Source organism: Pundamilia nyererei, unplaced genomic scaffold, assembly GCF_000239375.1.
Source record: "Pundamilia nyererei isolate P.nyererei 1_Seehausen unplaced genomic scaffold, PunNye1.0 scaffold00012, whole genome shotgun sequence".
NCBI lineage: Eukaryota > Metazoa > Chordata > Actinopteri > Cichliformes > Cichlidae > Pundamilia > Pundamilia nyererei.
The window spans coordinates 989440-1005560 of NW_005187413.1; the positions used below are offsets into that span (position 1 = coordinate 989440).

Genomic DNA, 16121 nt, shown 5'->3' on the forward strand with positions numbered 1-16121 from the left:
AAACCTCAACATCTGGCAATAAACCCCATTCTGATTCTGATTCTGATTCTGATTCTGATTCTGAATGTCTACGTGTTGAAGAGTTATCTAAGGTATCTAAATGAACTTTTATTACCACTTAGTCAGACATACACATTGCATGCACAATCACCTGTTAAAACTGATAATAACTTATCAAAAAGGTTCCTTACTTTCTCTTGGGAAACATTTTGGGGTTTTGCAATACAAAACAGACACATTCTCTTGCATCGGACTTTCAGAGTGAAATAAAATGACACACGCTTTTTGGTACCGAACCAAACAGGCTAGTCACCACAGCAGCCTTAATACTGAATACAAGCTGGAGGCCAGATGATATTTTCTTTTTAGGATGTTTTTAATATATAGAAAGTTGTATGGCATCAAATGCTACAGATATAGTTATACTATAGACTACCACTGTTACACAGGAAAATAAATTAATAAAACATGACAATACTTGGCAGGCTTATAAGCTTGTGTCAGTATTGACATTTATAACATATGTGAGTTTATAACTGCTACAAAAGTTACAAAAGTTCCTTTTGTAGAAGTTCATGGCAAAGCCCACACTTGCTGATTTTGTAGTGAGACAATTTTAAGCCCCTCTGGACTTTGGTTTTGAAGTGCTCACTTTATAATTGTTTTTTCATAGCCTTGTCTTGATTGAAAAATACTTATCCAGTCTTTAAGTCTAACATCATTAGCTGTGTCTGGGCCCAAACTCCGCTGCAGGTCCATAAGCCAAACGAGTTAAGTGTCTAAATTCTTTCATCTGTAATAAAATGATCAGTGTGGCTGCTCTACCAGGTGTAACAATTAAGTTAAACATCCAGGCATCCATGAAAATGGAATTTATTAAACTGAACGCAGTTAGAAGTTAGCAAGGAGTTAACTCGCTAGTTTCCATCTAAATATAATATAGCCTGTCCTGACAGAGAGGTTTCTGAAACAAATTAAGACGTACAGCTCTGCTATCACTTCCGACATAAATGAAGACAGGAAAGTAAATAGCAGTGGCGTTTTTAGGGTTACTTTAGTTTGGCTAGCTGATATATAATGATGTGCTACGTGATCGCTAGTGACACAGCTATGTTAGCATAATATAAACAGTGAAGGTGGAGGATGAACGCTAATTTCTTTCCACTCAATAAAAGTTGCTGTGAGGATTCTCGATGGTCAGGGACAAATGTAATCACATGGCACGATGCTCTAAACAGACCGAACTTAAGTCAGGAGAACAACTGAGATAATTCATCCACAATCTGAGGTTATTCATTAATGTACTGCTGCATGAGCTGGGCTGTAGTTGCGTCGTAAGGTTTTAAAAACCGAGCTTTAAAATAAATAGTGGTAATAAAAACCGAGAGAGGGCGACAGTGATCACTGACTGTTTTTAGGGGCTTTTTGAGAATAAACAGAACCAGATACAAAGCATTAAAACATGTTAAAAACACAAAGATTGGGCCCAGAAGCAGGATTCATCACGTCATCACTTAAAGACCGGATAGTCTGTGATGTTACATGACTGTTTGGTCATCCTACTTGGGCTTTCTAACAAGTTTGTGTTTTTTGATATTATTTTGTTATTAATTGAAACAAAATGAAACAAAAATCACTTTTAGTAAGAGTACAAAATGGTCAGTTCACCATGAGGAAGTTACCAATCTTACTAGTGAATACACTCATTTAACTTATATCCATTAAATAGGTTTTATAAGTCTGTGCACATAGACTGAACTTTATATTACTTCCAAATCACAACTATTTAATAACAAAGGTTGATAAAAAAAAACAACAACACAGATATTTACTGTAAAAATATAGTCTATATTATTTGCTCTGAAAGAGAGAGCCTTAGATTACCATTTGCAAAGCAATCTCTATTTGCTTACTTTATTTATAGTTCACAGTCTTTTCCTAACATAACTTTGTCAATATGAGGCAGGAAAGGATATCCCATGAAAGACAGAAAAGCAGAAATGAGGTAGTAAAAAAGAGAATTGGGGGCATTTAAACCAAAATTACTTACAAAAACCAAAAAGTTAATGGAAGCAAAAAGTAACACAAGGAGACAAGTCGAAATTAATTTTTTTGTAATTTTGATCGAGAAGCAGTCCCTGAATCTGTTACATTACACAACAGTGATGTGAGAGGAGGTGCCAGAGTAAGTCGAAGGAGCGTCTTGTTCAACGGCCAGTTCCTTCCTGTACAGAATCAATGTTTTACTCATATGAAACATGTTGTTTTTGTTTGGATCTGTAATTTCCCGCATGGACAGAATGATTTATGTCTCAATTTACATTTGCACCATCAGAGGCCCCCTGCTGGTTCATCCCATTTTAGTGTGTGAGTTTAATTTCCTGTCTTTGCAATGCAAGTCACACTTACTGTACACTTGCATGCACAAACGTGTGTCTGTGTCTTTTTCTTTCTGTCACTCTGCGCATGTGCATGCAAGTCATGCCTTTGCGTGTGTGTGCGAGGGTGCCTGCCTAGAATGACCTGCCTTCCTGTCACGCAACTGCTTTGTGTGTGCATTACAGAGAGAAAGAGACCGCAAGAGAGAGAAAAAAGGAAAGAGAGACATTAATATAAGCTGATCAGTTTGTTCACCAGGGAGTCTGGACATCTGCCAGGGACAGGGAACGACAGGGAAAATAGTGATAGAGGAAATACGAGATTAAAAGACACAATGAAAGAGTAAAAAAGGAAACAAGTTAGAAAATATAGTAGATGTAAGTAAAAGATGAGAACTAGAGAAAAAGAGAATATATATATATGGAGAGACAGACAGACTAAAGCTTCAGACTTGGTCATCCTTAGCGACTCTATCTAGCAAAATGAATCCTTCCTCCCTTCTGTTTTATCTCCAACTCATTCTCATCTCATTCTCTTCGTCTACATTTTACTTATTTTTTTCTTCTCTTGTGTCTTTCTCTGTATTTCTGTTTTCCCTTCTCAAGTCTTCACAGAAAATCTTCCCAGGAACTTTAGTTGATGATCAGTCTACAGTGATGATAACAGAGCACCAATAATTCCTAACTGCACACACACATACACACACACACACACACACACACATTGCATTTACAGGTAGAGATCTACATAGTCACCACCACCCCCAAAAAATACATAAAATAAATAAATAAATAAATACATTGCATTACTGATGTAGCACATATGATACAAATTTAAAGTCAAATATGCAAATTCTTTTTTTTTCATCAGATGGGTGACTAAACACTTAATTTTTTAAAGAAATCTGAATTTTCTGGCAATTATTTTATGGTTCAGGCTTTAAGGGAAGTAAAAGCATGGAAGCCTACATGAGGCCCTAACCTTCAAAATAAAGTGTTTTCGAAGAGGGACAGGAGCAAAATCACACAGGCAGAGAGGCAGAAAGGAACCAAGAACTTGCAGTTACTAAAAACCTAAGCATTAATGTCACTCAGCACAGAGAAAGATAACTAATAACTAATAAGAAAATCATATACATTGACAAGAACCAACACCACCAAGTTCAAGGTCACTGTGGATTTATGTTTTATAAAATAGTTATCAATAAAGTCACGATGAATGGCTAAAAGGGCACCATAAAGGCACAGAATGTCAAATAGAGTGACATAAACCAACAACAGGTGAAATAATGATTACTGATGTTGAATGATGCAGATTACTTATCAAATGACATATAGGTTACAATTAAGTGCTTAGTCTGTGACCTCGAAGTGTCTTTTGTTGTAAAGCTGTAGTCCTCTGTCCATCCAAACCAGACTCTCACCCTTATGTAGCTTGTCAGTGTTATGTTGCTTATGGGCTAACTGTGCCCCCTTCTGAAAAATAAAAATTCAATTATAATTCAAAAGTACTTCTTAGCTGGTATGACAAGTATGTGTCTGAATGTCTCCCTTTGAGTGGATGTGACATTCCTTTTCCAGGATTTTGATGTATTTGTTTTTTCTTTCTAACAGGGATGATGTGCATTAATAAACATTGCAGTAAATGTCCCAGAGTTAGTCATAGGCTTGTTTTCTTCTGTAGCGCTTGGCCAGATCTTAAAAAGGCTGTTTAAAAATAAAGCAATATAATATCGACATTGTACAAATAATCAATAAGCAATGTTTTGTAAGCATAGAACGTCTTTCTGCTGCTTTTTATATGACCACCTTAAATTAAACGAATAGATTAAAAAAAACAGATAAAGCATTTAATGATGGAGTTAAACTATTTTATTGACAGCTGGAATAGAATAACAATACACCAAATTGTGCATTTACTCAACAATATAACGGTTTCCCAAAGAATCTGCAAATATATGTGTTTTAAATGACAGCGCAGTGACTAAAACTAAAGTTACAACATTTTGTCACTCTTCTGATAACATTCAGGACTTCAAGTCAGTAAAACATGAGCAACAAATGGAAAGCAATGCATATGGACTTTTGCAGCTTTTTTGTACTTTAATGCTAACGATTGTTAATGCTATTCTACTGGAATAAAGTAAATAAAAAAAATGCAATATACTTACAAATCAGTATTTCAAATATTTAAACAGATTGGCAATTCTTAAAATATGGCGTTTAAACAGATACCTGGCAAAATACCTTACTGTTACTGCTGTTAATGTTCTAGTAGCAAAAATTGCAAGTGCAACAATAAAGACAATGAAGACAGAAAATGGATAGGTTTATTTATCTAATGAAAGTGTAGCTGACAAAAACAATTTTTCCCTGGATAAATGCTCATCACTAAGGAAAACTTTTCCAGTAACATTGCTTCCAGACGTTGCCCATATTACATGTCCTTGAAAACATAAGAAGGCCTGTAAAACTGTTCTATACTACGCATCTTAAAACCAAAACATCGCCTTCCCTTATTATGTTAGGGGTCTTGGGAATATGTATGGTTTAGACAATTCTCATATGCCTTTAGAAGACATCACCACATGATTTAAAGAATAGAATTTAAGGCTGTGAATTTTTTAATATGATGGCTTTGTATCACTGAGGAAATAAAACAACCATGTTTGCAAAACAGTGAGTTAAGACTTGTGTAGAACTGAATGACTGAGATATAATCTAGAAAGATGAGAGCTAAATCTACACCAAACAGTCATAAAATAAAAACGGTAACAACAAAACAGAACAAAATAAAAGCAAAACAAAACCAAAAGAAAAGAAAAAAACAAAGTTATGATTTCTCATGGCACTTTGATTCTCACTTGGTTCACCGAACTGTGTAATGTATTAAGTCATGGTAATATGAAATGCTTTGAATGCGATAATCTACCAGATGGTGTGTGAGGGAAAACATTTATGAGGGTTAGTTTTGGGCTGTGAAGCAGTTGGGGGCTCTAAGAAGGAAAGAAATAAAGCTTGTGGATCGCTGTCTCTGCAGCACAGCGGACTGGAGGAGATGTGCTGCTTTTGGGATCCACCAGCCACTGTTTCATAATAGCCACAGAGGAGCAGCATCTTCCCTTTCATCCACCCACTCATCCACCTCTTCCCTGTGAGAGAACATAATTTGATATGTCGAGAAACATACACACTGTCACTCTAAAGAAAACGATTCAAGGAGTGCTTGCTTTCTTTCTAATGAGTAAAATCTCATGTACTTCAGAGGGGAAAGATATGACTGATTTTAGCAGATAACAGAATTGTTTTCTTTTCTTCTTCAAAGGTAAATCTTTCCAGTGTCACTTTTAGGTTGATCTGCAAAAACAGACACAGACTTAACCCATTGTACACCAAGGTTAGCTCGGTGTTTTATTGACTACTACATGAAAAAGTAGTTCTCCAGTTTACACATATTGAAGCTATTTGCTGACATTTAAACACAAACTACATAATCTCTGTCAAAATGGGGCAAAACATTAACTATCTTTTGGCCTATTTTAATTTACAATTTAAGTAAGAGATATTAGTCATTATTAAGGATGTTTTGTTTACCTCAAAATTTTGGAGGATTCCCCTGAGGTCATAAACCCTAGGCATATACGTTTTATCACCACAACTTGGTGTTGGGCCTAAAAGACTTTTGGCATAGTGGTCATTTATCGCTGACACAGCACACTTAACCACACCAGACTAGCATTCTGTGCTGAGTCTTTAGAAAGTATGCATTTTTCTGACAGTCCAAAATATCCCCAAATGAATTGTATTATTGAATGTACTTAATATTCAGTGCCACAAGCTGTGCTTGTACATTATATCATCACTAATCTTATCAGCTGCTTAGCAGCAGAAAGTCTGGCCTGCCAGGAAGCATAATATTCATATTTGACTATTTATTTTATTTTAAAGAATGTGATTTTTTTTAAGAATTTGATTTTCAACTGTCTCGACATATCTGCTCTTCATTGATTTATTTTTAAAGTTAATATAAATAAAGACCGAAGGAGCACATGACTCATCTTAATATACTACTGTTTGCTATAACCAGGTGAATGGCAGTTTATAATGTGTAAAAGCCAGCAGCAGCCAAAGGAGCAGGTATGTAAAAATTACACCCTAAAAAATATGAGCAAAAACACACAAGAAGCTTAATACGTGTAACAAAATTGTTCCCCTACAGTTTTCTTCATTTCTTGGGCATTGGTCCCAAATGGCACCATGTATACAATCAAGTACCACTAATATATAAAAAGTAAGGTCTGGTTTTGCAGAATTACAACCTTAACAGTGTAAAAAGACCTCGGCAAGATAGGATTAGTGGGGGCTTTTTGTTTTGTTTAAACACCTCATTTGAAACATAAAAGTAAAACGAGGTGCATCCAAACATCAACAGATAAACAACAGCACAGTTTAGAAAATATGTTTTGATAAGAAATGGGTCAAAATGGTTGAATCTATCCTGTAAAATATGTTTTTATTGTTTTATTATTAGTAGTTTTTTTGCTCAATTTGTTCATTTGTTCAGTATATCAGAAATTCATTAAGAACATATGCACAGATTTCTATTTCCATAGATGACACTAAAGTTGTTTTAAATAATGGATTGAAATGTCTTTTTCTCTCTTTTCTTGCCCTGCGTTGATCACTTAGTGTGCCAATTCTCATTCCTTAGCCCTGGCAAAAATGTGTATTGTGTGTTTAAGGCCTCTACTTACATTACAATTGATAGAAGTACACAATTAACATCCAAGTGGCAGACACAATCAAAACATGGAGGAATGCAAAAACATACATTTTTGGTCCTGAACATGTCAACAATAACATTAACAGACTTCATCAGGTCAATCATTTGCCTTCAAAATTACACAGTGTCACTGACTAACTCAAAGTGATGAAGGCGAATCATTGCATGAGAAAATTTACACAATGAATATTAACAGTTACTCTTAATCCTGGTAAGAAGGCTGGCATATAAACTGTCTCTCAGACACTTACAGAATTATTATTATTATTATTATTAACAATATTATTATTAATATTAATATTATTCGAATAATAAATCATACCCCAAATTCACACAAATGACTGCATCTGTAGACGTCATAAAACCCCATTATTTCCTGCATGCATCGCACACTACTGCTGTCATGTTGCTCCACTGGAGAGGGGAAATTTTGGGGAACTTGTTTAAAGTTTAATATGGTACAGTTAACAATTGTCTCTTTGATAAATGCTTTATAAACATCTGTTCCTTTATGTTGCACAGGGAGCGGATGCAGGTTAGAGATAGAGAGGTGGGAAACTTCAGTGATGTTTTTTTACATCACTCCTGGCTGCCATTAGATAAATCTAAATCATTTGGATGCATGTATCCTGCTTATGGCTTGGTGAACGACTGAATCCCAGTTTTGTGAAACTGGCTTTCATTGAATCAAAACTGGGAAAACAACCCATTACCCATCAAATATCTAATCTAATCTCTGTTTTGGCACAAAAAGCACTAATACAAACACATTCCTTGAGTGAAAGTAAGGGGAGTTCATTATTTTATATCTAATTATATATTAATTTTATATATTTGTATATATGTATGTATGGTACATACAGAGTTCTAACACTTTTTACAGATATAAGACACTACATGACAGTTTTGTTGAAAAAACATTGAAAAAAATAAAATGACATTTTTCTGGAAGTGATTTTCAGTTTCTGCATTCAATGTCATTTGTCTGCACATGCAACAAATGGACACTTTAAGACATTTTTTTCAAAGTAAAAGTTTGGAATTGCACATTTAAAAAAGAAAATGTCCCTTTATGCCTCATGATGAATTCAACTGTTTTGTTTTCAATGATGAATCTTACCACAGCGAAAATCACTACTTACTCATGTCATTTTTCCTGTCAAGTAACAGACAAATACAGTGAGTGGATGCTTTCTGATTATTGCTTTACAGAATTTTGTTAAACAGTTTGGAACTAAATGCAGCATTAATATCCCTGCAACACTGCTACTGGCAAAAGAGAGGCAATTTTAGAGGCCCCTTTTTAGAGTAAAATTGCTCCAAATTGGGTGATTTGATTAAATTAAAAGCAGATTTAATAAAAATTTGGTTCTGAAATTTTCATTCAAAGTAAAAAAAAACCCAAAAACAATAAATTAATTAATGAAATAAACTGGCTTAAAATCTTCATATTAGAATGTTTTATTAATTTAGAAAAAAAAAACAATTAGTCACCTTTATCATTATCTAAATACATTTGCTACATATTTTGACCCCCACTATCATTGGGTCTTAACCCAATGTACTGTATTTCACTAGTCTTCCTGCTGTGTAGCATGTAGTTCATGCTTAGTCTTATCAAGTTGTTTGTTAATTAGAAGTTTAAATTAGTCATGCGAATGCTACCAGCTAATGCTACAATCTTACAGTAACTAACAAGAATATCACTTCCCTCTTTCAGAGCTTTGACATTAACCACCTCAGCCATGATAAGTTAACTTTGGCTCACTCCAGAAGACATTAACAATATTTACACATAAAAAGACATTAAGAATCATAAAGTGCCCAAATGAAATACATATGCTTTTGCGTTTCAATAAACTATGAATTTCTCTACAGTGTGCACATTGTGTTTCCTTTAATTCCACCTATTTTTGTGTCCTTTTCTGAAGTCCACAAAACCTGACGCCAGTCCACTCAGACCCTTTGTTTGGATGATGCAAAGTACATTTCATGCTTCCTTCCTCTCTTTCCTTTTTTCCTCTGTACTGAGTGGTAGCATGGCTAATCACCAGGTGCCTTGACGTTCTGTGGATTAGGACTGTAATTTAGAATAAAGGGGGTGATTCTCTGCACAGCCAGAATGTTGCTGTCAGATGTTATAAGTGGTTGTTTTTGTGCCTCCCTCATAATGGCACATGCCGCAAGGTAATTGAAGAAAAGGAAGAAGAAGACACTTGCTGGTAAAAATTGGCACAGTATAAACTGTTATTAGACAACTGTTAGCCAACGCTTTAAAAATAGCAGGGAGGAATCTATTTCTACAGTATTAGCTAAAAAGAAACTACACTTAAACTGGGATGTAGTTGTGTTAAGTCAGTGACGTCAGATTGCTATTGCATTTGCTTGTTGTTTGTCAGTGCTACAGCTCAGATACAAAACTACCTCCTGTATTCCATGTGAATGTGGAATGTGAAAACTATATTAAACTAAATAAGAATAAAACACCTTCAACATGAGCCCATTAAACCCTGGTTGTTTCTTGCCAGGCCTATGTAGATGGTGTCCTCATAAAGGTTAACATAATTTAATCATGCTAAGATCATGCATTTATGGTTATTTGGTTTGAATTCTAATTCTAATCTAATACGATATAATGCATGCATAAAATCCAATTTAGTGTGGTTGTGAAACTATCAAACTAGCATTTTCATAACGATATTCAAGAGGAAGGAGTCAAATGTTTTCACATATCACACCGCCTGAAGTGATTCAGGTTGGTGGACTTTGATTACATCTGGTGCCATACTCTGGAAATCTCTAATTGAACATAATCGGTGTGCTGTTAATTCAAGAAACACCCAGCTATTTTTTTTTTAAACCCAAAGGATACATGTTTTTATGTGCTTGATTCCAAACACAACAGTAACTGATGTGATTGAAAAGCACCTTCCAAAAATGGTGACAAAACAATCTGCAAAATCAGCTAATACCAAGATTCATTGCAATTTAAAAAGTACATGCTTTGGGGTTATAATGAGACACGTTTTTTTAAAAAAACTCATAATGTGGTAGTTCTTCTTCTAAGCCATATAAATTCACTCTTTGACCACTTTATACCTTGTATTCCAGGTAAATGTAGTTAACAGGAGAGAAAGCCAGGACTAGCCCTGACCCACAAAATCAGGTCCAAATCTTCATCCTTCCAGTAGATGATGGGGGTTTCATTCATATTTCTACCTCTCAGATTCTCTACATTTGACCAAATAAAGTGAACAATGATGGGCCAAACATGTGACACAAGAAATGTAATACAGGTCAAGTGCTAAAAACCAGGTAATGTCTTGGTCAGTTACAACACTTAACTTTATATATTCTTTGAAAGCCTCTCAAGTTGCTATGCACACATTCATTCGCCATCAATGCTCCCTCAAAATGAGATGGTGGTTTGTCAAACAATTTGAGGACAGTCTCACTTTCTCCTAGGACTCGTGGGTAGACAATAACACTCAGAAGCTGCCCAGCCCCTTAATGAAGACACAGAAAGACAACAAGCAGTCCTGGGATGGGGAATTGAATGTAGGCTGTAAAGAAGGGCTGTAGCTGAAGCGAGCTGAGCCTGGAGTCTATCGTGGTCCCAATAGGATGTAATCAATGTCGGCAACCAAACCCTTCTTTGAAGTATCCTCATTAAGAAGGTTTTTGTTTTTTCTTTATAGAGCTCTGAAGAGAAAAAAAAATTCCTTCAAGTCTGAGGGGCGGTCGGTTGCAACAACAAAAGAAATGTACTTCCCATGAGTCTCGGGAAATAGTCTGATACAATATCAAAGAATTATAACACATTTCCAATGAGAACCAGCATGACCAACTGGTTTGTAAATTGATTTCCAAATTAGGGAAGTGATTCATTCCCCAGTGTAGCTGGGCCTGTCGAAGTAGCCTTGAGTGAGATACTTTACATCTACCTGCTCCAGGGACAGCACTGCCTGGCTGACCCAGGTGCAGCAATGCAGGGTTTACAAAAACTCTGTACTTGGTTGAAGCAATGGAAACTTAGCCGCAACATCAAAACTATACATTTCTGCGTGAGTCTTATGATCGCTCACAACAGGGCCCAATGGTGCTCTCCAATGACATCTGGGATGAATGGCGGATGAGCGGTGCCATTGTTGGATCCACCATGGAGGAGGTAGGGAAAAGCTTGTACCAGCCGATAACCATTGTGCTGAGGTCCAGCTCCTCCAGTAGGATTCGAGCTACACCCATGAAGCATTTGCGGTCCATCCGTCCATAGTTGCCCCAAACAATAACCTGTGGAAGAGAGTCGTAATATAGAGTTAGAAGGTAAGACTCTAAAATATACTAAAATATATTCCTATAATAAAAACCAGAATGTTTATTTCCTGCATTTGTAATTACATATAGACTCAGGAAGGGATAGAATGCATGTTTACAGAGCCTACTTCAAGACTGAAAACAAAATAAAGGAATAAGCTGCCTTGCTCATCTGTACTAAACCCATCAGTCTTGATAGTTATTCTCTCTGGTACAGCAGCAGAGTGAAGAGTTAGGTGTCAATAAAACTAAATAAAGAGGTGCTGTGCACGAGAGAGAGGGATGATGGTAGTGTTTGGAATCCTGTGTGTGTTTGTACTTTTGTTGTCCTCTGCCTCCTGACATCCTGATAACATCAGGACTCATCTCAGACCACCCAGCAGCTTGTCAAGGAGTGGACAAAATAATCAATATCCTTCAGCAAATGTGTCCACTCATGTTTTGGTCTTGTGTGTCTGTACATCCCAGCACACTGATTTCCTTGGTATATGTTAGTGCGTGTCTGCAAGTGATTTCCACAGAGACTCAAAGGTCAAATCTATTTCAACCTAGTCTTCTGCTTTTCAAAGAAGGATAATCTATTTCTTTTTCTGATTTTTCTTCAAAAAAGATCTTAACCTTAACCTCTACAAATTAGGAAAGAGACATTGGTAATGGGAGAAGTGAGAGTTAAAACAGCAGAAACCAGTTGTTTGTTAGCTATGGAGGATGACATCTGCAGTGTCCAAGATCCAAAGTTTGCACTCTCTAGGAATAAGAGAAATGCTCGGAGAACAAGGCAGAATCAGTGCTAGATCTCACTAATGTTTCTGGGCCCGAATGGGAGCAAATCCCTCCAGTGGGAAGCTTTCTTAGGCAGCGTAAACAGAAAGATTGATACCCATTATTTTGGAATAACCACTAAATTTAATAACTGTTTGAGGGTCGTGTCAGAAGAGATTAGGTTAAGACAGGCTGAATTTGAACACTGATGCCAGGTTGACGTTGATCTATAAGCAATGGCACTGGACAGAATTACCTCACCTTGTTAAGTAAGGGTATGTTACAATAAATATTTACATGTCTGTGGTCTAGCATATAAAAGTCACATATAACCTAGTGAGATTATTCCAAATAGCCAGCATGTCATTTTCTAATCCGCTGACAGTTTGACAGCAGAACCTCCCCCTAGTTTGAAGAGACAGCTTAATAATAAATGATTGAAAAGAGTCAGATAAAAGACACATACTGGAAACATACACAAAGTAAACCCTGGATCTGTTTTTAATAATAATCAAAGAAAGAAGAAAATAACTGTAGTATAAATTTAGGAATTCAGTAACAGCTGCCACTCATTTTTGTTGTTTTGTTGTTTATTGACACCGAGTAAAACATCATCTGCCTTTAACGACTTCATTTCAGATTCCAAAATGCTTGTTGTGTTGCATCCTCTGCTTCCGGTTGTATTCTGTGTTATTTTACTTTGTGCCTTGTTGTGAACATTAGTTCCTCGTGGCTTTCTGTGCTGTGCATCACCTCATTGTTTCCCTTTTACATTACTGTCTTAAATCTATTCCCCCTCAGCCTTCTGCCTTGTAATACCCTCATGTTTCTGAGTCTCCCTGGTTGTTTTCTCCTCCTGACTATATCTTTTCTTGAGCTCATTGCTTTCAATTTTTTTCACCATGTTGGACTCATCTACCTCACTGTGCAGTGTTTTATATTAGTATCACTGTAAATAAATAAAGCACAATTTCATTCTGTCACCCACGCAGGCCCTTGGTGTTCACTTCAAGTTATTTTTGGCAGTGTGACAAATGAAGTCTCATTTTAGTTAATTAACAAATCATTATAAAGTGATCATGCAGGGTGGTACTCTATTTAACAACTTTTATGCCCACCCCCTAACCATGAATTTGGTGAATCATTACACACTTTGTCGTCATGCGCCATATAAAATCTTAATTTACCCCTTATAGCCATGCCTCATTTATAAAATGTTCAGAATGGGGACATGGGAGAATGTTTTTTTATGATGTCAAAATAAAAGTTGACAAACAGCTGTTAGTTAGATTTCACACTTGATATGTTTTGGAAAGGCTGGAAAAATAGCTGAAAAAGCTGAGAGTTGGTTTTGGGCACAAGTAGTAAGTTTCTCAGAGACTTTTCAGTGTAGACTTAAGCAGCTTTTTGCTTTGCTAGATCAGTAAGTGACAAATTGAAAAGTGCTGCTGATTTCAGCGATTTTCATTATCCAGTGTGAATGAGTTTGATGAAACTCGAAGGACAGCGACATGACAGCAGATAATTAAGAGGGAGGCGTTTAGTGGCTAATTACACAGTGACGGGAGCAGCAGAGCAGCCAGAGCAAGAGCTGCAAGTCTCTCCACTGAACACTATACTATTTTTACCTGCTGATTACTGATGGGAAAAAAAATACATAAAAGACGCCAGAAAAAATGCTCTAAAATAACAGAAATGTATCATTGCATTAACTTACATCAACTTTCTGTAATTAAAATGTAGTTTTTAGTTTTAAGTTACATGAGCTCTTGTGTATTTTTTGTCTGTTTTATGTTAAATAGCGGTATTTACTTGTTAAAACAGTTACCTAATAATATAGCCAAACACTGCTATAATATAAATACCCAGGCCAAAAATGACAGAATATTATTGTTATTAGTTGGAATTTTTTTCAAAATCGTGTACATTTAATCCCTATTAAATGTTAGGAAAAAGATATACTATGCATAAATAAAATTGAAAACACTTTTATAAAAACTATTAAGTGGATTTATCATAACAGCAATGGCCTGGTTTTTACATGTATTTTTACATACATGTATAACTCTTGAATATTTAGTAAATCTGTGCTCCCACAAATACTTATAATAGATTTGACTTTTTAAAAAGGTATTTTTGACATTTTTTTATGCTAGATGCATTTTCTGATGAAATCCCAAAAGGATTTGTGTCTTACCTTTTTTTTTAAAAAAATTTCAGAAAGTGTTATTACATGTAAATTATACTGTTAATTTCCATTTAATTAACAATCCTATCATGTAAGAAGAGTGTACTGGATATTAATGGATATTATATTACAGAATGATGAAACTGTGAACTCTGAAACACCAATGACATATTTAATTCCTGTTCAATATTCAATTCTGTTTACAAATAGACCTTTACAAAAAAAAACAATTGCTCTTCTTTCAACATTTTTGATGACAAAACTTGAAATTATGTGTTACATTTTAGACAAATGAAAGTGCTCTGTGCCAAATAGCTTTTAGGGAGCCACGCAACCAAAACAAAACAAAAAACAAAAATATCTATCAATTAAACTTAGGGCACCTGAAACTTAGAATCACACATAACAAAACCCTTGTAAAAATAGTGTGAAAAATAAAGTCACAATTTTATGTAAAAAACAAAACAAAACGCACTTTCTTTAAAAAAAAAATCCAAATTTTGGATTTATTCACAGTTACAGGTTTTTCACAATATTGTAGATTAGACACGTAAATTCACAGCTTATTTTTTGTATTCGTCAGGAATCCTTTTGCTGCACATTAAGCTTTGTTGTTAACTTGTTGACAAATCAAAGTGATCTGTACCAATGATTGTTCCACAGTTGACAGTCATTGGAAGCCATGAGGGTGTTTTAGGTGTAAGGACACTGCAAGATGATGCTCTCATACAGAATTCATGTTTCTTTTATAGATATATTTTCTTCACAAAGATGACACAAAATGTCTATGGATGCTAACTTTCGAAGCACCTCCAACTTTGGCCCACTGTACTTCTTATTTAGCACTTTCATAAAACATTGAATGGTTCCATGATATGATTAGCCTGCAATAGAATCAGCATTCTCTGTATTTTCTGCTGATGCCCAAATTGAATGTTCTGTGTAACGAACTGCATGGCACGTCAAGTTAGGTGTATCTTACCTGGACCACTTTCCCCTGTGGACTCTCAGAGAAGACCAGGACCTGGTTGTAGAGAGGATCCAGAGATTTTCTCACTGATTTCGTCTTCTTCTTGGCCACACAGATTCCATTCTCCAGAAGATAAACTTTAATGTAGGCTGCTAGAATGACAGCAAACACATAGATTTGACTGATTAATTTCTAGTTTTTCAGTATATGATAAAAAAATATGCTCATCTTGTTGAGACTAAAAGATCTTCCAACACACTGTCTGGGCATTTGTCACATACAGTGTGTTTTGAACAGATGCTATAAAATAATGACTAACAAATAATGGTGTGCAATATGACATAAAGTACAATGCTGTTAAAAGTGCTGTTTTGATATGTAGAACGAAGCAGGATAAACAGCTAAATTTCCCTTTGTTTAAAGTGGCCCAAAAAAAGGTGAAATACCTTGGTCACTTTATTACTGAGCAAATGAATGATGATGATGACATATAGAGACAACGGTGTAAGCTCTATGTGCAGGCAAATACTATTGCACGCAAATTCAGCTTTTGTTCACTTCCAGTTAAAGTGGCTTTGTTAAAGCATATTGTACACTGCTATATACTGCCCCCCTTGTGGTCATCCTACAAACAATGTAGCATGCAGAAGCTGCATGTTGCATATAATGATGCGATGAGAATCCTTTGCAGGATACCTAGAAGGGGTAGTGCCAGCCAGATGTTTG

At 35.7% G+C, this 16121-nt stretch overlaps 1 protein-coding gene across 1 annotated transcript in view; it reads right to left on the reverse strand.

Annotated features, from left to right (window-relative positions):
• Positions 1-8568: 8568 nt before the first annotated feature.
• rims4 (regulating synaptic membrane exocytosis 4) overlaps positions 8569-16121 on the reverse strand; it is a 46957-nt gene continuing 39404 nt past the window's right edge. Inside the window, exons 5-6 of the mRNA XM_005724374.1 lie at positions 15408-15547; positions 8569-11451 (exon numbers count right to left, since the gene is read on the reverse strand). Coding sequence (XP_005724431.1) covers positions 11233-11451; positions 15408-15547 — 359 coding nt within the window. The 3' untranslated portion in view covers positions 8569-11232. The remainder of the gene's footprint in view (positions 11452-15407; positions 15548-16121) is intronic.